General features: G+C 36.1%; 1 protein-coding gene across 3 annotated transcripts; it reads right to left on the reverse strand.

Annotated features, from left to right (window-relative positions):
- Positions 1–656: 656 nt before the first annotated feature.
- Positions 657–24,463, reverse strand: LOC131540390 (UDP-glucuronosyltransferase 2C1-like). 3 transcript variants are annotated; one of them, XM_058775124.1, is made up of 6 exons: positions 23,608–24,463; positions 3,981–4,129; positions 2,889–3,020; positions 2,160–2,247; positions 1,854–2,073; positions 657–1,652 (listed from the first exon to the last, which is right to left on the reverse strand). In XM_058775124.1, exons 1-6 carry the CDS (start codon positions 24,374–24,376, stop codon positions 1,355–1,357), a joined length of 1,656 nt encoding a protein of 551 aa, XP_058631107.1. In that variant the 5' UTR covers positions 24,377–24,463; the 3' UTR covers positions 657–1,354. The 3 variants fall into 3 exon arrangements, with proteins under 3 accessions (XP_058631107.1, XP_058631108.1, XP_058631109.1); XM_058775125.1 differs by lacking the exon at positions 23,608–24,463 and adding an exon at positions 12,478–13,784; XM_058775126.1 differs by lacking the exon at positions 23,608–24,463 and adding an exon at positions 5,866–7,550.
- Between the last annotated feature and the right edge of the window lie 249 nt (positions 24,464–24,712).

Genomic DNA, 24,712 nt, shown 5'->3' on the forward strand with positions numbered 1-24,712 from the left:
GGTGTTTTGAGTTAATTAGCTGATTAGAGTGTGGCACCAGGTGTCTTCAATATTGAACCTTTTCACAATATTCTAATTTTCTGAGATACTGAATTTGGGATTTTCCTTAGTTGTCAGTTATAATCATCAAAATTAAAAGAAATAAACATTTGAAATATATCAGTCTGTGTGTAATGAATGAATATAATATACAAGTTTCACTTTTTGAATGGAATTAGTGAAATAAATCAACTTTTTGATGATATTCTAATTATATGACCAGCACCTGTATATGATCTTTATTATGTTTTATGTAAAAAATTTATAAGAGAACGAATTTAAAATGGGGGGGAAATCTCATTATGAAGTTAATGTTTTTTTTTCTTTTTTTCTTTCTAGTACACGTAGGCCACAAATAACTCAATACTTTTTGCAACCTCCTATTGCAAACCTTTTATCTGCTGGTATTTGCTAGAATCCATGACGCCATGTTTCTGATTATGAACAAGATGTCCAGGACCTCTGACAGAAAAATAGACCTAGATGCAGCAGTATATTTATGGGATACTTTTTTTTACCCCTGTGTGCATCAAACCCATCTTGAGTGCTTCTAAAAAGCTCATTTTTATTTTTTAGTTTCATCTGACCGTAGAACCCAATCCTGTTTTAAGTTCCAGTAGTGTCTGGTGAATGAATATTCTGGAGTTTAAAAATTTTTTTTTTATGTAACTTGTAACCCATGGGCTTTTACTATGCTTTTATTGCACTCGTCTATCCTTCTTAGGACACAGAAATCGGAAGGAAGGAAGGATGGATGTCACCCTTCTTTGTGTTTATAGTCAAAAAGTATGAAAAATGTCAGGGCAAAAAGAGAAGAGTTTCATCAGAACAGGCATAAATTTTATTTAAAAGCTGACTGACCAGCTGAGCTTGGAACCCCATATAGTTTTTCCAATACACCATATTTATAGCTTGGGCAGAGTCATACAAAATCAAATTTTGCTATAGATTTTAGATATAAATAGACTCTGATCACCAGAAAAGGGCCTGGAAATTATGAAGTAAATAAATGGCCCCTGACTCTCCAGCTAGAGTTTCCTCACTGATTTAAAACCATTGTCATCACTGACTGTAAATGAACCCCTCAGTGTACAGCTCAGCAAACAGTGATATGTATTATATTAAAGAAATGTTTTTATTTCTGTCATCTTATGTAATTATTGTACATAATTATTAACATTCACATGTATTTGTTTCAATAAGAACATACAGTTTGGAATGTACACAAAATGCACACTGGCCATCATAGACATGTGATAATGACACTCGTACCACAGTCAATTGAAGGCAATGCTTCTATGGTAACCTACTTTACTCACTCTTTTTTACTCTTTTTTGCTTTGAAATCAGGACGAGTCTTTCTGAAACATTTACGGAAAAGGAAACAGCCTGTTTTAATTAAGAGGAATGTGATCAGTGCAACAACTGAGAGTAAGAAGGCCACTACATCCAGGCAGTGGTACTGATACCAGCTCAGATCATGTGCCTGAACTCGGAGATGTTTAGCTCCTTTATTCCGCATCACAAATTCAATCCAGTAAACTGCCTGGTCCAGAGGCTTCATTGGCTGATCATGATGGATTCTGGATAGTCTCATGATGCTCTCCTTGTATCTGATTAGAGAAGAAATGGAAATAATTTTTTTAGGTTAAATTTATAATTGTAGTGAAGTTTTTGTTCAAAATCCAATATAAATGTAGTAATACACAAACATTTTCCACCCTGTTTCTAGCCTTCTGATGAATTGTTTTTTTTTTTTGCATTATTTATAAATTAAGGAAACTAACTGGAAAAGTCCTTTAGACTTAACTCACAATGGATTGTTTATGACAGTCTTGAGAGCATCCACCAGGTCTTCGGACTGCATTTTGTTGATGTCAAGAACAACAGCAGCTCCTTTGGTTTTCATGTGCATTAGGTTATCAGGCTGGTCAGCAAACAGTGGCAAGCCCACCATTGGGACACCATGATAAATAGCCTCATACAGTCCATTTGTCCCACCATGGGTAATGAAGGCCTTTGTTTTTGGATGACCTATAAGATAAAATAAATTTGTATCTATATGACATCAATTAATGTTCTTCATGTATGATGAGTCAAAATGACAACACTTTCCTTACCAAGCAAATCATTCTGTGGGATCCAATCATAGAGTTTTGTATTGGGGGCAAGAGTTTCTGGCGTTTTCCCAGTGTAACGCCAAACAACCTGCAAATGCACATATGAGAAATTTATTAACAGCTGCTCTAGGGTACTGAGCATATGAATAGAAAAGTTGAGTGCTGTAAAAAAAAAAAAAAAGAAAGTATTTTAAAGTAAATGTATTTTTCCTACATATTGCCAACACACATTTCAGTTCAAACAACTTATAAAAGTGCATGTAGCATTATATGACCCCTTTAAGTTACATCTCAAATGACAAGGGATCAACTTATAATCATGTTTATATTAATTAGCCTGTGAACTCATTCTCTCAGACGGCCTGGGTATGCGGCGCATTCGCAGCTTATATGGACGGAACGCCACTGATATCTAGATAACCTCAAATATGGCAAACAGAGAAGCTCAAATGTGCTTGCTTGATCATGTAAAGCGATTGTGTCTTCTCAGAAGACTTGGATTGATTAATTCATATCACATGAAACAACGTGGCGAGTAGCCTAATTGATAAGAGAATTTTAACTTTTGGCTGAACTGTCTGTAATTCACAACGAGTACTTTATTGCCTCATTAAAGACATCAAGTACACAGTCTTGTACCTTTTGGTTTTTGGGATTGAAATCCCTACAGGCAAAATTACTGAAAAAATATTTCCAGAAAGCAGCTGTTCTATTGCTAAAGTGACACACCTTTTGTGGGATCTGGCCAAGAGCAGAGGCAATAGTGTTTGCTCTTTCCATTGTCAGGTTGCCGATCATGGAACCCAATGAGAACACAACGATGCCATGATCTCCTGAGCTCTGAACAAACTCCTCCAGTTCCTAAAAACATACAAATGAGCACACACAGTCACACAAAATCTGCAGGAACATAGGACGGCGGCGCAGGCATCTGACCGCAAAGCCGCTTAAAAGTATACGCAAATGTCAAGCGCAGCAACAGGACGTGTGCGATATTCAGTGTCTGTGCCATCTGTCCTTTTTATCTAGCTTTACATTAGTGACTTAAAAAAGAACTGATTTTTAATTTTTTTTTAATCAGAAATAAGCTATAATAGTCAAAATGTGCCATATGCAGTTTAAAAAATGGGACTGACACTGCAAATCCACAGTATCTTTTGAGGTCAATGTAGTGTGGGATTATAAATTTAAGAATTTAAGATCTGCTGATCCTACATCCTGATATAACAGCACATAAAAAAACATTGTATTGGGCATTCAAAGTGAACGTGATGAACATGTTCAGCATCAGTTACAACTATACAGAGTATAGTTTCCAGTGAGGGGGTTTTGGCAGTTTTTTTCTTCCAATTTAGTCAAACTATGTGTGAATGCTAACATGTCTATAGTTTTAGTGACTAGGTGGCACTTAAAACATGTGGTGATCATGTTATGGTCTAGGCATACTGGTGCTCACAAGGCTTTAGGCCATTTGATGTAAATTAGGTCTGTTTGAGCGCTCAGTTTTGGGTACATTTTCTCAACTCTGTTTAACCCCTGGGTGTAAGACCAATATAGATAAAGACTGCCAACTGAAGGCCTATAAAGTACAATTTATGCCTGCCATAGACAGACTTTGATGACAGCACTGCCACAGAGCATGTTAGGAGCTAAATGAAATGCCATACATACATCCACAGGCATGAAGTAACAACATTACTTGATTCATTCAATTAAGGATTGATACAATGATTAAAAAAAAAAAAAAAAAAAAAATGAAGGCATCAAGAATATTTCAGAAGAGCATATATTTCAAAACAGAAAGCAAAGAAAAGTCATTACCTTTGGCAGAGGCTTGGCAGGTTTGCAGTGTAGTCCTCCAACAAATTTAAAATTAGGCAGCAGTGGACGAGGATACTCAAAATCCCAGTAAGTTCTAATCAACCAGATGTCGGCTTTTCCCATGGTCTCACACATTGTTGTGGGTTTTCCTGTGAAAATACAGAGATACAGATCCACTCAGTTGATGTACAGTACATCGTGTTACATTTTTTTGCTTTCTTCTGCTTTATCTACAGCCTTCTGGTCCTGATCTCTTTCGATACACACTTCAGTCCATGAGTGTGCCTGCACTATACACTATACTGCAATAAAGATTCTATTCCAGGTATACAGCCATCTACAAGAGCTTAAAGAGTGCAAAAAAAACAGAGCTGTTGGACCATATAATAAATATTATTTAAAAAAAAAAAAAAAAACTTGATAAAGAAAAATGCTACTTGTTGATTTACAGCCTGTCAACTATTTAATATTTTTGCTTTATTTACAGCAGCCTTCATGAATACTCAAGAAAAATAAAGGTATTTTTAAATCTATTTGACAAAATAGTCAGGTTCAAGCATTTACATGCTTACTTTTTCCTGTTGATTGGGCTATTTGAGGTCTACACCCCAAATAACTAACTTTTAAGTAATCAGTTGAGTGACTTATTCAATGATTCACTCATAAAGTCATCGTCACCACCAACATGTGTATCTATGTAATCTACAAAAGGAGTGGCTAAAAGCCCCCAGCACTAATGCTTGTAATGCACAACCACAAAGAAACAGAATGATACAAATGGTGAAAAAACAAATGGAAGCCCATTTCTGCCAATGAATTAAAAATAAAACAAGGTAATTGCGACTTTTTAATCTCACAATTCTGACTTTTCTTTCTCGTAATTATAAATTTACATTCTGACTTGAAATTCTGACTGACTTTTTTTTCTCATAATTGTGAGATACAAACTCGCAATTCTGAGTTTCTGAGTGTTCCCTTAAAATTGCAACTTTATATCTTGCAATTCTCACTTTTTTCTCACAATTGCGTGTTTACAACTCTCAATTTTGAGTTTTTCCTTCTCAGAATTGTGAGATATAAACTCACAATTCTGACTTTTTTCTTGCAATTGTGAGTTTATTTCTTGCAGTTGTGACTTGTTTTATTTTTCTTTCAGAATTGTGAGATATAAACACAATTGTGAGGTAGAAAGTCTAATTCTGAGGAGAAAAAAAAAAAGAGACTGCGAGTTTATATCTTGCACTTGGAAGTGAAGAAAGCTTCACATACCACTTGAACTGAGGCGCTACAGTGATCTGTCACGACACATTAAAAAGCTACAAAATGGTATTTATTGTTTGAATTTATTAAAAGTGACAAAAGTATTTGAAAGCTGAGACTTTATTTCATACCAAAAGTAAACTGCTCTGTCCTGTCTTTATCTTGCAATTGCAAGAAAAAAGTCAGAATTGTGAGATAAAATGTCGCAATTACCCTATTAAAAATGTTTTATTTAGTGGTGGAAACAGGCTTCCATAAAAAAAAAGAAAACAGTGCCGTGGACAGTATCAGCAATCTTAGAATGCCGCTCAGGCAATCAAATAGATGGACTATTGTAGAATTATACATATTATTTGTTAAAAAAAAAAAACGTTGCTTATGTTTTAGTGCAATACTTAGAAAATTATCTAACAGACTTAATTACATTTTAATTATAAATGTAGCGAGATCATACGTTATTAACGCCTATATGTTTGCTAAATACTGTCACACATTCTATAGCTTACATTCATTGAAAAATTGACTTAACCATCAACTTTGTACATCACAATGGTAAATAGCAACTAGAAAGAGACAGACAACTGCAGAATTAATGCGTAAAAGTGGTTAAAAACAAAATAATTACCCCATATTTCAGTGTAAATTGTATCAAAATTAAACTTCATGTTCAGTCGGAATATTGTTGTATGCATAATGTAGAGGAGCATGTTTTCAACTCTCTCTGTGAAGCTCATATGGTCGGTGAGGTGATCATGCAAAGCGGCTGCTGGAACATAGGATGGTGGTGCAGGCATCTGACCGCAAAGCCGCTCGAAAGTATACGCAAATGTAAAGCGCAGCGACAGGACGTGTGGGATATTCAGTGTTTGTGCCATCAAGTCAGTACATGGCATCATAGGATCAGAAAAAAGCACATCATATTGAGATTCCCGAAGCATGTGTAAAATATCCTCATTTTGAAGCATGCCCTTGCAAACATCATCAACGAGCACCATAAAGTTGGTTATCACTCGCCAGACCATGAAGATTCGCTCATATTTGGTCACTGAGTCCATCATCCAGAGATTAATGAACTCACTCCACACAGCACTGGCCTCTTTTTTCTTCATGTTGACTTTAAACACATTGAAATCAAACCGCTCTTTCCGTGTGTGCGGTACAGTAGGTGATGAAGAACTGACCAGAACCGTCACACTGTGGTTACGATCGACCAGCGCGTCAATGATCGCACGCATGTTGTGCCAGTGGCTGTACTCGCCTGGCATCACCAAAACCTTGCCAGCATGACCAGTTTCTACTCCACACAGCAGTACAAACACAACCAAAGTTCCAGAAATCATGGTGAAATATTTCTGCTTCTGGATAAGTGCAGTGTGATCTGGGGAACAAGTCTCCAAATGTATAGACTATGTGCAAAACATGATTTGGGCAAAGGTTGTGTTGCATTATGTAGGGTAGTTGTACTTTGTCCTCAATGGATAAAGCCATTTTCGTCAAAAGATAATGCATACTGTTGACTTAAACGTTCGCTCAACTTTCACTCAATTCAGTCTTGCAACTTTCACTGTAATTGCTTTATTTTGCATTACTGCTTGCTGTAGTTCAGAGTATGTAGAGGAATATGGAAATGTTATAGAGAATAACACTGTTACAATGACTATATTTATTAAACCTCCCATTTCTGGGGTAAAAATAATTCCCATTTGCTCAAGTAGCTAAGAAAAAGAAATCTATATGAGTATTTCTGTGACTTTCCAAAAGAGGAAATAAATATTGAGCGCTAGATTAATGCTGGTCAGAAAAGCAAAAGGGTAACACTTTACTTAAAGTCTTTATGTATAATACTTTATAATAGTATTCATAATACACCCTCTAATGCATTATACCTTTTCATAAATAATTGTGACCAAAGTTAAAATGCACTATAATATTTTAATGTTTGTCATGTGTTCAAATGAATTTGACTGTACTTTCTAAAGGTGTAACAATGAATAAATCGGTATTATGATGTATTATAATTGTGGTTATTCATGAGATGCATTATAATGTGAATTACAAGGCATAATGCATAATGCATTAATGCATAATGCATTAAAACTACTTTTATAATGCATTATATAAAGGCTTTATAATTGTTCAATTTGCTCAAAATGTCAGCACTGTTGGACCGTTCTTCATGCTGAGGCTCAAAGTTGAAGATGACTACATGACGATACGGCACAGCAGTAAAATTAGTTTAAATTCATACCCATTAAACTCTGTGCATTTCATGTTTTGAGCTCAAACCAACTTAGGTATACATTAAATCTATCTGGCATAGCACATGGCTTAAAAGATAGACCTAAAGGTACCTTACCAATTAATTGCAAATTACTCCAAATATTATTCCTTATAGAACAGCTATATAAGGCTTAGGCATGTTTTAAAGATAACATAGGAAAAAAATCCATTAAACTCCAAAACTGTTTAGACTGACAAAGTTACTGCGTCATTATTTGGGGGCATCAAAACTCGGGGAGACTCAATTCAGTGCAAAGGTCAGAAGTTCAATCCTAAATCTTGAAAATTAAAATGAAATTGACTTTTTTGACCATTTTGATTGTAAAGTTATAATTTATATTTGGTTTACAGGTAGCGATATGATGATATTTGATCAAGAGCGATTAAAATGTCTCAATGATCCACTGTTTTGGAAATATTGTATTATGCAACAGTGCATGTTCTATCAGTTGCAGTTCTGAGGTTTTTGCCTACATCCCAACATGCAGTGCAATTACGCAACAAATTGGGGCACACGCTAGATGGTGGCTTATTAACAGGCTGGTATACGAGGTATACGATGTTCATGAGTTCAGTGAGATTTAGCAATGCAGTGACAATGGATGAAAACACAGTTGGTCCCTAAAAAATTAAACATGGAAATGGTTTGGATTTTCCACAACAGACATGGAGCAAACAACAGTTATTTGCAAATGTTGCAATAAGTTTTGCATGTCGGAGGGCAACAACCGAAAAGAATATCACCCGAAAGATTATGCTGCCAGTCAAACTGTGAGGGGACCCCAAATGGCTTACAAGGCTCAAACCAGTCAAACTCAGTTCCTGGAGGGCCGGAGCCCTGCAGAGTTTAGATGCAACCCTAATTAAACACACCTGATCCAGCTAATTAAGTCATTCAGGCTTATTTGAAAACTAGATGGTTTGGGTGTTGGAACAAAACTCTGCATGGCTGCTGCTGTCTAGAAACTAATTTTGTCACCCCTGGCTTAAACAAACAACTCTACTGAAGGAGGCATTTGAGAAGGGAACTCCATGTGACAGGACAAGTAGCAGTAGTAGTATATTTTTTATTTAACGCCATGTCAGCATATAGGCTATTTTGAAAGGACAAGTGCGTGCTGGAAAGATGTAACTAATGTAGTGACGTTTTACCTGACTGAAAATATGATTCACAAAATGAGGGCTTCAAAAGACTGCTCAAAGTCGTAGATCCGCGTTATGAGATACCCAGCCGGAAATATTTTTCTGCCATGGCTATTCCACAACTGTATTCCGAATGTCACAGCATTGACGTGATGGAGACTGAAAAAGGCACTGAGTCCACTGAGAGACTTTACTGATGCACTCTCAGGTGACACTGCAGGTGATGACACTGCACTAACAAAAATAATGAAGGAATGATCCTTCCCCCGGGAGTTTGATTGACACATGATCTGACCAATCATAACATGGAATCCACCATTTTTGTCCGACAAACAAACCAGACAGGAGAGTGGATTATTGTTGGTGGACTTGAACTTGAAAAATGGTGTGTATTGACAGTTGAAACAAGATATCTTTTAATGTTTTTCGAAGGATCAATTACCTCACTGACAAATATCAGGATCCCACCACTTATGACTTGCTGGATATGGCTTCGCTCCCCAGATTCAAAATTCAGTACAACGACAGAGAGAATAAAAGCCAGAGCTGTATCTGAGCTGGAGTCTTGCTGACCATACAGTATCCAGCAGCCTACATTTACCTCCACATCACAAAGCTTTGATGCAGAACAAACACAACCCAAGAAAGCAAAGAAATCACTTGCCAGCTTTTTGAAAACCTCAGGTGCTGTAAGTGCATCTGCAGAAGCAAAAGATCAGCTTCCTCATCTCCAAAAGAGACAAAAGAAGGGGAATTGAAGGTCTGCTTGTCCACACTGAATGCAGAAAGTGAGGTGGATCCTCTGAAATGGTGGAAAGTCAATGAGGCAAACTTTCTAAGAGTTAGCTAACTTGTTAGAAAGTACTTGTGCATTCCAGCAATAAGTGCTCCCTCAGAAAGAGCCTTCAGCACTGGTGACAATATTTATATTAGTAACTCTCAAGCCAGATAAATTCAATCAACTGGTTTTTCTCTCTAAAAATGTGTGATTGTGAAAGGTATGTTCTAAAGTTGCTAATTTACAAGAGTCAGGATTCAGAAATATTTTTGCACCTTTGGTTGATTGTTTTTGTTCTGAACCACATTGCACTTTTTAAAAAATCTACTTGCAATACACTAAGCCCATGTTTATATTGGAAGCTATGCTAAAGAATCCGACTGTACTTACATTTATTTAACCAGACCAAGCTAATATTTTTATTTAAACATTTTTATTTAACCTTAAAATATCTGTTTGTTTATTCTACACTTTTCATGGTATCTCAATTTTTTTTTTTTTTAATAAAAATAGAAAGGGAAAATAAAATGCTGATATGGGTTTTGCTGAGGACCTGTGTCTAATAAGCTATCTGTGTTACAGCTGTTCCCAATGTTAGATTTTCTTTAAACCAATGTTCATTTTGTGATGAATTCCTTGATTGTAACTGAATGCAAATCTTGTTGAATTTTCTTACTTTGCAGCATTGCACTTGCATTAAATCTACACTAAAATATGCTTGAAAATGTACTTTAGCCTAAATGGTCCATCTTTTTATTTATTTATTTTATTTTTAATTATTTATTTTTATATATATTACTCTAACGGAGCCGACGAGATGTGAGGCGTGTGGATCCAATTGCAAAGCTTTATTTCTGAGCATGGTCATAACAAGCAGGGTCAAACAACGGCAAACCGGTATATAGAGGGCAAGGCAAGAGAAGTATCCAAAACAGGCGTGTTCGATCGTGGGCTAACAATATCCAGGGCTAAGACAAAAGAGGTAATCAGTAAACAAAGCAATGGTCCGGGCTGGGGCAAACAGTATCCAAACGGCAAGGCAAGGGTTAATCCAGGGAACATGGGCTAGAATGAGAACACAGGCAAGGCAAGGCAAGGCAAGGGCTCTGTAGAGTAGCTAAAGCTAGGGGAGCGATAAGCGCATACAATACTCGGCCGTGAGGGAAAGTCCATGGCTTAAGTAGAGTGTGTGATTGGTGATAGCTGTGTGACCAGTGCCTTCAGCTGTGTATGTGCAATCAGTGTAATCAGCTGTGTATGTGTCAGTGCAATGGATGATGGGTAATGTAGTCTGTGGGTGCCGTGCAACAGTAGTGTAGTGCAACAGTCAATGTGGTGAGCGAGTGACCTCTGGTGGTGGGTGAAGTGAAGTTCATAGGCCGGATTCCTGACAGTTACCTTTGTAGGGCTATATATATATATATATATATATAATTTTTATTTATTTTTTTTCAATGGGAATATTATTTTGGCTACACTGTATCTCAGTAATTTACAAAATAGCCTTTAGCCATTATATGTGTATGTGCGCAAAGTACATTTGAAGAGTTCAGATGCAAAAGCCTCTAAGTGCAATCTGAAATTTTCTTCTAAAAGGAGCATTTTTCTCAGGCTCTCATGTGTAGGATCAGTCATTTCACTTTCATGGCAATGAATAGATTCTTTTCATTGCCATTAAAGTGAAATAAATGAACATAAATAGGAGCATGAGAAAATTGCTCATTTTAAAATAAAATTTCAGATGGCACTTAGAGGCTTTTGCATCTGAACTCTTATATACACTCTAAAAAAGATGGTTCTTTACGTGTAGTAACGGTTATATTTAGAACCATAGCATCCTGAAGAACCCTTTTATGCTGAAATGGTTCTTTGTGTTAGAGTTTAGGGTTCTTTATTCCCGCTTTTTTGTTTTTCAAATCTATAACTGTCAAAGCACCTCATTACTGATTTTTTGGAGTTCAGTGATACAACTACACAGACTGTCAACACATTCTCAACAGGTATATGATTTCATTCTTAAATTAAAATTAAAATTTAAGTTTAAAATTTTAACTGGTTTCCAAACAAACATGTTCTTTTCTCTTTTTAGTTTTTTGGTCACATGTAAGTGTGAGCAGCTCTTTTAAGCTGAGGATACTTCTCTCTCTTCTCCACTAAGTAGGTAACAGAGATATTGAATTTATAATCCATACTGTTAGAATTTTTTAGTTTTATAAAGCTATCCCATGACTTTATATCACTTTTTTTTTTCTTTTAAGATTGTGAAGGGCTCACATACTGTCCATGTTTTGCTACTTTTGACCTTCATAAACAATTGCTTTAAACAAATGGAAGGAGACACATTGTAACTGTAAACGCAATTGTGCATTTCAGATGCTGTCACATCCTACAACCTCGTCATCTGCAGAGAGAAACTGCTACTCAATCACACCAAAATATGCATAATGATGGACTTTCAGGCATCATAGAGGATTATGAAAATACAGTATTTCACTGGAACTTGGTCTTCATCACACTATTTTCTGTTTCTATTTTGTTTTACTTTAAGTATTTATTTATGTTCAATGTCAATTGTCATTTATTAATGTATTCTGCTAATAACTGTTGTTTTCGCATGTCATTAAAAATAAATAAATAAATAAAAGTACCTAATTGACATGCTATTGTTGTTGTTTTATTATGTAAAAACCCTAATAGCGGCTACAAGTAGGGCTGTAAGATTCCATAACTTAATTTGGGCTTAAAAGTTGAAATGTACAGAGAGTTGATGGGTATGTATCTGAATATAGACGAATATCAAATGTTAAACTTTATAACAAATACTCCAGTGCTGCTGCAAGTTTTTTGCTGATGATCCAATACCGGAGTTAACAAGGTAACATTTCAAGTCTCTGAGTCTGTGAACAATGAATGGAATCTTGACTTTACCGACTAGAACTTTATAGCTAAACTAGAACTCCGTAAATTTGTCCACAACATAAAGATGTGAGAGAACAATTAACATTTGCGAACCATTAACATCCGTGAAGATCTTACCTAATACTTCACTGTAGTAATTATCCAAATTCATCGAGGCCATCCGAAACGCGAATGAATAAACAACATACACAATCATATTTTTCACTCTTTCCATGAAGCACATGCGATCTGTCATCTCCGTCGGAGGAACTGGTACATAAGAGGGCGGTGAGGGCATCTGTCCACACATCCTCTCCATGGAAAACCCCAGCGAAAACCGTAGAGAAAGCACGACTGGAAGATCCAGAATATTCGCCAGCAAGTCACTGCATATGATCATGGGATCATATAAGAGCACATCAAACTTTAAAGCCGTCAAGCGACTGACAAGCGTTTCGTTACGCAGCATGCGGTCGCACATAATATGGTGCATTTCGCGCACTTTCCCCAACACATCCATGATCTGGAGACCGATTTGGACCATATTTGGTCTGGGATACTGCATCCAGATATTGACCAGCTGTTCGCTCAGACTGTGCACCTCGTGCGCCTTCAAAGGCACATCAAACACCAGATACTGAAACCTCTCCTGCTGTGTGAAGTTTATAGTTGGCGAGGCTGTGCTCACCAGAACCGTCACGCTGTGATTGCGGTTCAACAGTTCGTCCACAATGTTGCGCATGTTGTACCAGTGGCTGTATTCTCCCGGCAGCACGAGCACATTACCACAATGCGAAAAGCTCAAGTCACTGAATAGGACGATGACGAAAAGTGTAAACGACTTTCCTAAACATTGCATTTTAGCACTCGTGAAGACGCAGCAGGCAACCAGATTGTTTGATATGAGCGGTTTCTCTTTGGGTCAGGATTAACACACCCAGGCTCTGTGCGTACGCATGCACGAGGGATTGTTTCTCTGTAAAGGGCGGCTGTAGAGCAGGACTTTGTAGTAACGTCACGCCAAGTCACCGAGTAAAGAGTCCGGAAACATACGCGCTATAAACCAATACACTACAATCATCTGTGAAAAATAATTGCGTTTAATTCTAGACTATTGAATTTGCACTTCAAATCTTAAACGTATTTTAAAAAACAGTGGGCTACTTGCAAATAATATAGTCCTATTAATGAAATAAAAGGCCACTTAAGTGTAGCCTACTTAAAGACAGTAATGTCCTGTTTTAATAAACATTTGTCATGCTTTAAAGAGGTACACTTGGGCCTATTTTGATGTGTTGACTAACAACGCAAATGTAAAGTTGGCCTATTTTTAACTGTGTGTTTTCAGTTTTACCTTTAAAGTTAATATATATTTTAATGTACTAAATTGCAGCTTCATAATTACAAACGTAATTACAAATAGGCCTAAATTCATGACAATTAATAATATTTTAGTTTAACATAATTGCTTGTCAGTACATTTGGCAGTACACTTTATAACCATTTTTCAAAGATTATGAACTATGGAATTACAGACATATAAAGCTGTACATAAGTCCTAAGTGGGTCAAAAAAACCTCCAACTTTCAGTTAATTGCATTTAGTACATTTAAACTATGATACATTTTAATTGAATTAACATGGAATTTAATGTGTTGAAATACATTATATTGTTCCGTACAACAGCAAAAATTAATCAGATCAAACCTGGTACTATTGATGCCTGGCAATATTTTTCTTCCAACATATTGGATTATATATAAGAATGATTATATAAAGTAATCCAATTGTTCTTTCTTTCTTTTTTTCTTTTCTTTCTCGTCTGGACTGTTAAATTATTGACAATAGCTGTTTTTGTCATGTAAGTTATGAATCTAGTCTCATTCTTTTGGAGTCCTTGGGCAATCCACAAAAACTTAAGAAGTTTGTGCATGGTAAGAAGTGCATGGCACACTAAAAAATCACAGTGAATTTAACGGTAAAAGACCGTAAAAATGCTACAGTAAAAACCTGTTAAATGGTTAACTGTAAGTTCCCTTACTATATACGGTGAAAAACTGTATTTTACATTACATGTAATTTTACAGTAGTATACCATTTTTGGAAGTGGAAAAGGAATGCATAATTTACAGTGAATAACCGTAAATTGACATTCCCAGAATTCCCTGCCTTACATTTAAAATTTGCTTGGTTTTATTTGTTGAAATAATTGTTTTTTCTTGTTTTTTTCTTATCAGTTGTGTACATTAGAGTATGTTACATCTAATGTTGTTAAATTAATGTTTATTGCATTATTTCAGTGTCGTGTATTACCATGATGGTGTTTAGTGTTTATGTGAATTTCACTTTTTTAAAGTTAGTAAGTGTGTAATGTTGCTGTTTGAGCATAAACAATATCTGCAAAGTTGCAGTGCTGAAAGTTCAATGCAAACGGAGATATCTTCTTTTAAAATTCTGGCAGTTTAATGCCTACAAAAACAGCTCATAGGGACTACAACGAGTTACTTCCTAGATAAACCCCGCGCCTGTGAACACGCAACGAAGGGGGCGAGGCCATGCTGCGCTGCTTTAGAGAAGAGGAAGAAAACTAGGGGTGCACGTAAAAATCTATTCATAAATGAATTGCGATTCTGTCTTCTAACAATTCTAATGGATTCACAACTTTCAAAATCAATGTTCTAAAGCAATCCTGTTCCTTGCATCCTCCTGCTCTGCATCTCTCTCTCTCTCTCTCTCTCTCATTCAGATCATCAGCTCAGTGAATCCGTATATTAAAAGCTAACAGAAGCAGTAGCATTAACAAATAACAGCGTATCTAAAAGTATGAGACAACAACAAACAAACATACCCGTAAGAGCCATGCAAAGGTTCTACGCAATCCTCTTCACTAATATTCTCTGGGTCTCAATCGGGCTTAAACTGATAAGAAATATAGACGACGCCATTGTTTACAATACAAGCGGAGCACATGCTGCTGAGCTGAGGGGCGGGACGTTTAGACGTGCACTAGAGGCGGTTTAGCCAATCACAACACACTGGGGCACCTAACCAATCATGTATTTCTGAGGGAGGGCTTCATAAAAGCAGGAAATGATCAGTGCGTTTATCAGAGAAGGGACAGAGCGGTGTGGAATAAAGGTAAATTATGTGAAAAATAATGTGTTTTTTAAAAAACAAAGCATTAACACATGTTATACTGCACTCCATAAACACAATCAAGCCTAGAAAAAAAAAACAGTCAACCACCCCTTTAATATTTAAAAGCTGCTTGTGATGGGCTTTGGTTTATTATGTGACTTTTTCATCACCACTTGCTTTTGGTGGTTATCAGTGTATTACTGTCACGTAACGTGGGAGCAAGGAGAATGCAGGAGGCAGGAAATAACTAAAACTGTCTTTAATGACGAAACACAGGGATAATCCAACATGAAGGCTTGAACATAAATCAGAGAAACACAGGGAATGTAACGAGTAGAACCGACAAAACAAAACTGAACAGACAGGAACTTAAGTACACAGGATGATTACAAAACACAGGTGCAGGGGATCGTAATTACAAAGGTACAAAACAGATTTCAGTACTTCAATAGGTTGGTATATTAACATTATATCAGTTAATGAAACTATTGTATTTAAATGTATATTTAAGTTAAAACTGTAAACCTAAAATGTTGCTACCCTATTTTTTACAGTAAAATTCTGGCAACTGCCAGTTTGTTACCGTATATTTTACTGATTTTCTTTTTTTACAGTGTAAGAATGGCCCATTTAACCTTCTAATAGGAATAACTATGTAAAAAAAACTACTGATAATGTTATCTAATTTGCAGGATGTACTGCTCCAGTGCACTTGAATGTGAAATAACTGCATGTCAAAGTTTATGTTCCTTGTATTGTTTGGAAAGACTGAGGCTATTCACAATGATGTGTTATAACCTTGGGTAACCTATTCAAAGTGGTTTTGGACTCTGTACAACCTTTATACCCATGTTTTTCAGTTTGTTTATTAGCCGGAAATGTTTATGTTGACTATAGAAATAAAACATCATATTCTTCAATGGAATATGGCTGCATTTAGGTTTGCAGAAAAATACTGTTAGAAGTTCTTGCCAGAGCTGTCAGTTTATCTGGTGAACCAGAATTTGTTTGTTCATGTTTAAGACTATTTGTGAAGGCTTTGTATTATCTAGTTCTTTGTGTAACATGACACTGACTCAGAACATAGGAATTACACAAACAGTGGTATGGCTCAAAACGGGAAAATACTGTTTCATAACTCTTGATGGAGAACTTCATGGAGTTTTGGGTCATAATATTTCCTAATGCGTGTACAGATTGATCTTATAGCAGATAAGATCAATCTTTTTCTTTTTCTAAATTACCTTGGTTAAATTTTGAACTAAAGTTAAGAATAGCCTTTCATAGAGGAATACATAGATAATTTAAAAGGATTCATAAAGTTGTATGTTACAATGAGACTTATAAGAGGAACTATAATCTGAGGAACTGTAATGTTTAAAAGGATTCAAAAGTCCAATTACCCAAGAGCTTGTTTTCTCTTGCTTGTGTTTTTATTTGCACAAATACTGTACGTCACACACATCATTAGATAAAGGCTTACACATAGTTTTCTTCATGACAGATTTATATACTTTGTAAATATGTGAATATTTCTGAAAATCAAGAGTCCAAGAACTGGCCTGAGCTTTCTTAACCAATCAGATAGTACAGAATATAAATAATTTTGCATGGGTTTGGTTACATGCTTTTTTAGGGAGTGCATATTGTTGAAGTGCAAGGGTCAGAAGTGTGTTTTTCTTCATCAGTGCACCTCAATTAGGGCATATGATCATAAATGGTCAACATGCAATTAATTAATTGTATTTTATCTAAGCCAGAACTGTCATGTGTCTATGAGGTGTGTGTCTATACGCAAATTCATTTTGAACTGCATATAAATTTCCATTTACAGTATGTATTTTTTTCCATCCATTTGGATTGCGCAGTTACAACATAAAGTTAAAAGCTTAATGTAATGCATATTCGTCAGCCATGCATTAATGTAAGGTGAGACACAGGTAAGATTTCTGAACTTCTAAACTGAATTTCTGGATAAAAGGCATAATTTATTATAAGCTTTTATGTAGTTGATTAAAGCCCGATTCGGATGGTAATTGTTTCTCATGGACGTCTGTAAAAATAAATTTACATATCACCTCAGTGATAAAACTCATGGATTCGGATGGCGATTTATTCGCAGTGGAGGAGCGAATTCTGTGATCCTACGAACCCGGGAACGCGCTGCTCACGTGGCCAGTCACATATCGTCTCCAGTAAATAAAATGAATTTTATTTACAAATTTATTCTTATTATTGTGTAAAATGTATTTAAAAATACGTATTATTATGTAAAATGTATTCTTATTATTCCAAGCATATTTTATAATGTATAATCCTATACATTATTTGATTAGGCAATTTTTAAAAATAGGAAAATAGACGTGCTATTATACACGATATTGTATCTGTTTATAATACGCATTTTAAAATTGTACTGCATACCTGCTGCTGCCATAATTAAGACCCATTTCGAATATTTACGTGCTTTTCTTCTCTTTCTGCTCTCACTCGCTGTGGTGGAGCAGTTATGAAGTATATTGTTCTTTTAAATACCTTACTTTCCAGCATTTCAGAAATAAATATGTATGCAAATTACACCGAAGTACAATTTCAACTTTGTTGCTAAATTTAGCAACTTCTCACACTACCCTAGCAACTTTTTCTTACAAAAGCTCCTAGCAACAAATTTAGCTATTTGTAACATTTATTTGGCAATTTTTTTGCGACTTTTGATAAATGACTCAAACAATAAAAAGGCACACAATTTCCATCTAAATTACACAAAATGAGTAAACCAAAGATGCATAGCAGTACACACATCACATGAATTAAGTTAGCTGCAATTTGCAATTGTTCAATTTGATAATAATAATTGAATAATTGTTCATTTATGATACACCATGTAACCCGAAAACACAAAAAACAATGCGTAATTAAAAATACAGGTAAAAAAAAAAATCCTTAATGTTAACATAGTAGATTGTGCCCTATTTTTACAGACTTTTCTTAGATTGTAGCACACTACATAACTACTAATACACTGCTTAAAACTACAACTGTTCAGAATATAGTTTTATAAGTTCACTAGCTAAATAAAAATAATAATAATGGTTCAAAACTGTAAGTGTTCAATAATTCAGTGTTGTATTTAAAAATACAGTTATTTATATTTTAATATTATATTAGGCATTTATATTATTTTACAAACAAATCTAAATTAACATATATAAAATATTTTTTTTTTTTGCTGAGATTTGATGTAGTGACACATTTTTGCGTCGTAATTACGCAATGACATCACAACGTCATTTAGCAACTTTTAGCAACAAATCAACCTTCCTTTAGCAACTTCCCCAGAAAATTAGTTGGCAACACTGGATGCGTGTTTTGAATAAGAAACGCGCGCCCTCACAGAGTGGATCGATAGTGTTTTCAGCATTTAACAACTTAAATTATGTCCTGCTCCTCGCACTAAACTATTGTATCCTGCCAGAGAGGCCCGCGACTGCAATGTATCGTCATTTGGACTTCTGTGGTACTGCTCTTTGACATTTCTGCAATAAATTCTTGATTACAGGTGTCTGTCTGTTACGTTTCTCTTATAGACTATACTTTATACACCAACTCTTTATTGGTTGATTTGTTCTTTATAAAAATAAAACATTTTCAATGCAATATGTTTTTTATTGCACAGTTACATGACCTGTTGATTTTAAGGCTGATTTTCTATTCAGTTTAATTGGCATAGTTTGTGTGTACATTACCAAAACATTTCACAAAATGAATAATGGCGATTATAGTAATACACAATACAATAATATCAAATATTAATATTCTGTATTGGGTCTGGGCTATATAAGGCTCAGGTGTGGCTCAGATTTGGGGATTCTGGTTTACTTAAGGCTGAGAATTGGTACCAATAATAAGACATGTTTTGGCCCAGTTCAGAGCCAGTTTGGGGTGATTACTGGCTGAGATTCGGGCCGGTTATGGCCCATGTGTGGCCCTTGTCTTTAATCCAGTTCTGGGCCACTTCAGGGCCGTCATTCTTTGCGGTACTTGGGCCGAGGGAAAAGTGAATTTGTGGCCCGGAGCTGGGCCAGAAAACATTTGCTATGTGGGTTAATGAGGGATAATTAACGAGACGCAAGTGAATCACATGAACAATCACATGGGGAAACTGGGTCACGGGGAGCACGTAAGAAAAACACACAGACAGTCCATAATCCCGACACTTGCCAAAGAGGCACAAAATCACTTTCACGGACTTTTAAAGTAAATGTTCCCTCCTGGTGGAATGACCTGCCCAACTCAATCCGAGCATCTTCAAGAATCGGCTAAAAACACATCTCTTCCATCTTTATTTGACCCTCTAACTCTAGCACTCTCTATTCTAATTTTATTCTTAAAAAAAACAAAAAAAAAACTTGTCCCTTTAAACTTGCACTCTATTCATTTACTAATTCATTTACTCATTTACTACACTCTTAAAAATAAAGGTGCTTCAAAAGGTTCTTCAAGCGATGCCATAGAAGAACCATTTTTGGTTCCACAAAGAACCATTCAGTCAAAGGTTCTTTAAAGAACCATCTCTTTCTTACCTTTTTATAATGTGAAGAACCTTCTTTCACCACAAAGAACCTTTTTTGAAACAGAAATGTTCTTCAGATGTTAAAGGTTCTTTATGGAACCATTTAGACAAAAAGAGTCTGGCATCGTGAAGCACCTTTATTTTTAAGAATGTAATCTTTTTGTATTCTATCTATTTGTTTTCTTTTTATTTATTATACAATTACCAAAAGCAAAAAAGGCCTCTAACACTAGCTTGCGCTATTCTTTTTCTATTCTATCTTTTTTCTTTTTGTCTATTATATAATAAAAAAAAAAAAAAAAAAACCTTGTTACGTGTACTGCGTTAAGCTAACTGAGACTTGTTATAGCACTTGCATATCATTGCTCTTTTGTTGATTTTGATTGCTTAATGCTGGGTACACACTAAAAGATTTTTTAAATCTTATAAGATCTTCAAAATGTGTGAGACCACAAACATGAGGACAAAAAAACCTAGATTTAACCGTTTTGCTCCTATAGTGTGTGATGTCCTCGGGGTTCCCCCCACACATCAGGATTTCTGATTGTAAATATTCAACATGTTCGTAATCGGGGCGCCTCCGACGTTCTTCCGAGCAGATTCAGTCACTCTTAACACACCTCACACCACAGGAAAATCTGATAAGATAATCTTTAGAACCACCAAGATAATCGGTTACCTAGGATTGTCGGAAGGGGAGAAATCGGCCCAAAATCAGCCCGATTATCTTGTGGTGTGTTCCCAACATAAGTTGCTTTGGATAAAAGCGTTTACTAAATGTAAATGTAAAAGTATTTATTACAAACTGATTAAAATTTTATATGCATTTCAAAAAGTGAAAAAAAGTGAAAGTGACGTGACATGTGGCCAAGTATGGTTACCCATACTCGGAATTTGTGATCTGCATTTAACCCATCCTAAGTGCACACACACACACAGTGAACACACACCCGGAGCAGTGGGCAGCCATTTATGTTGCGGCGCCCGGGGAGCAGTTGGGGGTTTGGTGCCTTGACCTCAGTCGTGGTATTGAAGGTGGAAGAGAGCGCTGCACATTCACTCCCTCCACCTACAATTCCAGCCAGACCTGAGACTTGAACTCGCAACCTTTGGCTTACGAGTCCGACTCTCTAACCATTAGGCCCCCAAACACATTTCAAACACATATGTGACCTGATCCAGCCAAATTTCAAAATTGAGATTTTGGTATCAATGGAAAGAAGAAAAGCTTTAAAATGATATCCTAGTCAAAGTCATATCTTGAATGGTTTTAAAGATATACCCATTTGGATTATGGTTGTCTGCCCTCTTTTTCCAATTGAAAACCTGAGAAAATCGCTTTTAAAGTTTTTTGCCCATTTTTTGTTGATATCTTTAAAAATTCATTGCATTTAAAGGGATAAACTATTTATTTTACAGCTTAATTTGACCAAAGACATTTGTATATATATAAATGCTATTAAACCAGGCTGAAGCTCAAATTATTTTAAAGTATTTATTTGAATAAATATTTTAAAAGGCACTTTTACAAAGATTTACTAAAATCTGAAAGATTGAACAGAGGTGCTACATTTTTGCTTGAGAGAGAGGGTGTGTGTGTGTACTGGTTTTTGTGGTTTATGGGGACAAAATTTGTGTAATGGCATGGGTATGACCAGTGTTGCCAACTAATTTTCAGGGGAAGTTGCTAAAGGAAGGTCGATTTGTTGCTAAAAGTTGCTAAATGACGTTGTGATGTCATTGCGTAATTATGACGCAAAAATGTGTCACTACATCAAATCTCAGCAAAAAAATATATATTTTATATATGTTAATTTAGATTTGTTTGTAAAATAATATAAATGCCTAATATAATATTAAAATATAAATAACTGTATTTTTAAATACAACACTGAATTATTGAACACTTACAGTTTTGAACCATTATTATTATTTTTAATTAGCTAGTGAACTTATAAAACTATATTCTGAACAGTTGTAGTTTTAAGCAGTGTATTAGTAGCTATGTAGTGTGCTACAATCTAAGAAAAGTCTGTAAAAATAGGCACAATCTACTATGTTAACATTAAGGATTTTTTTTTTTTTACCTGCATTTTTAATTACGCATTGTTTTTTGTGTTTTCGGGTTACATGGTGTATCATAAATGAACAATTATTCAATTATTATTATCAAATTGAACAATTGCAAATAGCAGCTAACTTAATTCATGTGATGTGTACTGCTATGCATCTTTGGTTTACTCATTTTGTGTAATTTAGATGGAAATTGTGTGCCTTTTTTATTGTTTGAGTCATTTATCAAAAGTCGCTAAAAACTTGCCAAATAAATGTTACAAATAGCTAAATTTGTTGCTAGGAGCTTTTGTAAGAAAATTGCTAAATTGGCAACACTGGGTATGACAGAGGTATTACAATTTGAAGGTGGTTTATGAGGATTGCCTATGTCCCTGTAATTCAAAAGGCTTAAAAAACATACTAAATGGTGTTTTTTTTGAAAATTTAAAAATGCCTGTAGTCTCCTGTAAAGGGTAGGGTTAGGTGTAGGGTTGGTGTAGGGCAATATCACATACAGTTTGTACAGTATAAAAGCCATTAAGCCTATGGAGAGTCCCCACAAGGATAGCAAACCAGACGTGTGTGTGTGTGTGTGTGTGTGTGTGTGTGTGTGTGTGTGCATCCTTGACTGTCACCTCGCGCATACACACAGTCACAGAGAGAAAGCATGTGAGAGAGTGGTTGAGTGAGAGAGTGAATGAGTGAGTGAGTTTAACGCTTTGGCGACTTTGCTCTCTTTTGACAGCGACATTTCTCAAATGAATAAACAGAACTACACACAGTATACTACACTATACTACACTACACAGTAGGCTATTGGACTTTCTGAGGAGATCTGATAGCTTGTTTACACAGAGCGCTAGTCTGACAGGAGGATGGCTGGACCAATCGCGTGCCAGTCAAAACGGGGCTTCCCGTTGACAAATGATCAGCGTTTATGTCACTGTTTGTGTACATTTCTAAGCTTTTTGATAGGTTTTATACAACGTTTAACACCATATTTGGAGAGCAGAGATAGTGACGTTTCAGGGGATACCCGGAATATAGGGAAATGCTCAGAAGTGACGAGAGGAGTTGAGAAAAGCGATGTTCATTTCCAGCGAATTTAGTAAAGCTTTAAATCAACTTTAATAGTCATTTAAATACCTTTAATCAATTATCTGGACTACGAAACTTTTGGGAGATTATTTTTTGAATGTCTGTTCTTTGAAATTAGCTATAAAAAAAAGAAAAATCGATTTTTTCATTGTTTTTCCACATTATCGGCCCGTATCTTAAAATGGAACGTTGCGACTCATTTTGCTAGAAGGGGTCACATATATGTTAAATTTGAGCCTAAGCATTATTTTTATGAGTGTGTTCACTTGTGTTCAAAAAAATGTGTAATAACTAGCCCTTATTTATGTACTATATACCAGATAAGACGTATCTTATACAGAAAAAGGCCACTGTCATTGCAGCAATGTAATGCTGACACATAAATGAAGTCTAAGTCTACTTACCCATGACTTGTGTATAAAAGTGATCCCACTTTGATTTAGTCACTAGATAAAACAGGACATCCTGTGTGCCATAAAAGAGTAAGTTTTTCAGTCTCTGCAAGAAATTCATTTCATCTGTATTCCCAGAGACGACGGCAGGGACGTAGGATGGTGGTGCCGGCAGCTGGCCGCAGAGTCTCTCAACAGTGTTACCAAAGGTAAACCTGAGACTGAGGACTAACGGTAGGTTTAGCTTCTGTGCCAGCAGCTCCCCGCACATGAAAAGGGGGTCTGCAAGTAAGACGTCAAACTTCTCTTTTCTCCACTTCTCCAGCAGGTCTTTTCTGGCAAAGAGTTCCCTGCACACAGCCTGATTCTGTTCTGTGCTAAAGTCAATCATCTCCTTGACCTTCATTGAAGCCTTGATGATGTTGTCATTGGGTAGATCATGAGTCCAGTATTTCAGCATTCTTTCCATGTTCTCCAGGATGTCCTGCTTTGTGTGAGGTACCTGTAGAATATCCACATTGTAGCCCACGGATGGGGTGGTGTTGACAGATGGAGTAGCTGTGTGGGTCACCACTGTGATATTGTGTCCTCTTGAGATCAGTGCATCTAGGATGACTTTTACATTGAGCCAGTGGCTGAATTCTGAAGGCCAGACAATGACCTTACCTCCTGACACACACCGCAGGTTCAGGTTTAACAGAAGTAATAGGAAAAGACCGGTGCTCCCTCTGGGACTCATGACAGCAGTGAGCAAGACTCTTTGTACAGACTGAACAAGCATGTGGAGGAGGAGCTACTGCTGCCTGCACATGCAAAAGTTATGCAATCAAATAAAAGGGAAGGTCTTAAATGATCTGGGTGCTCTTTAGTTTAAAAGAAATAGCAGGGTTAGACTGAAGAGTTATAGACTGATGATTTGTAAGGGATAATGTACATCCAGCCATTTGTTATTGCAGAATAAACCCCAACAGAGTAATCAGGACCCCAGCACATGACAGAGGGCTCTTGCATCACCCTGAAAGGGTTTTTATCTGCAATAACAACCAGCTGGACATTATCCTGCTTATTACATGGCTACTTGCCACATTAGGAAAGGAAAGGACATGACATGTGTCCA

This window comes from Onychostoma macrolepis, chromosome 05 (genome assembly GCF_012432095.1).
Source record: "Onychostoma macrolepis isolate SWU-2019 chromosome 05, ASM1243209v1, whole genome shotgun sequence".
NCBI lineage: Eukaryota > Metazoa > Chordata > Actinopteri > Cypriniformes > Cyprinidae > Onychostoma > Onychostoma macrolepis.

What these genes read in the sequence shown, in the direction of transcription:
- LOC131540390 (XM_058775124.1), bottom strand. Translation starts at nt 24,376, where the DNA reads ATGCTTGTTCAGTCTGTACAAAGAGTCTTGCTCACTGCTGTCATGAGT. An exon ending in TTGGCCAGATCCCACAAAAG is followed by an intron (nt 2,248 to 2,888) that starts GTGTGTCACTTT and finishes GTGCATTTGCAG; the next exon opens with GTTGTTTGGCGTTACACTGG. An exon ending in ACTGTCATAAACAATCCATT is followed by an intron (nt 1,653 to 1,853) that starts GTGAGTTAAGTC and finishes TTCTCTAATCAG; the next exon opens with ATACAAGGAGAGCATCATGA.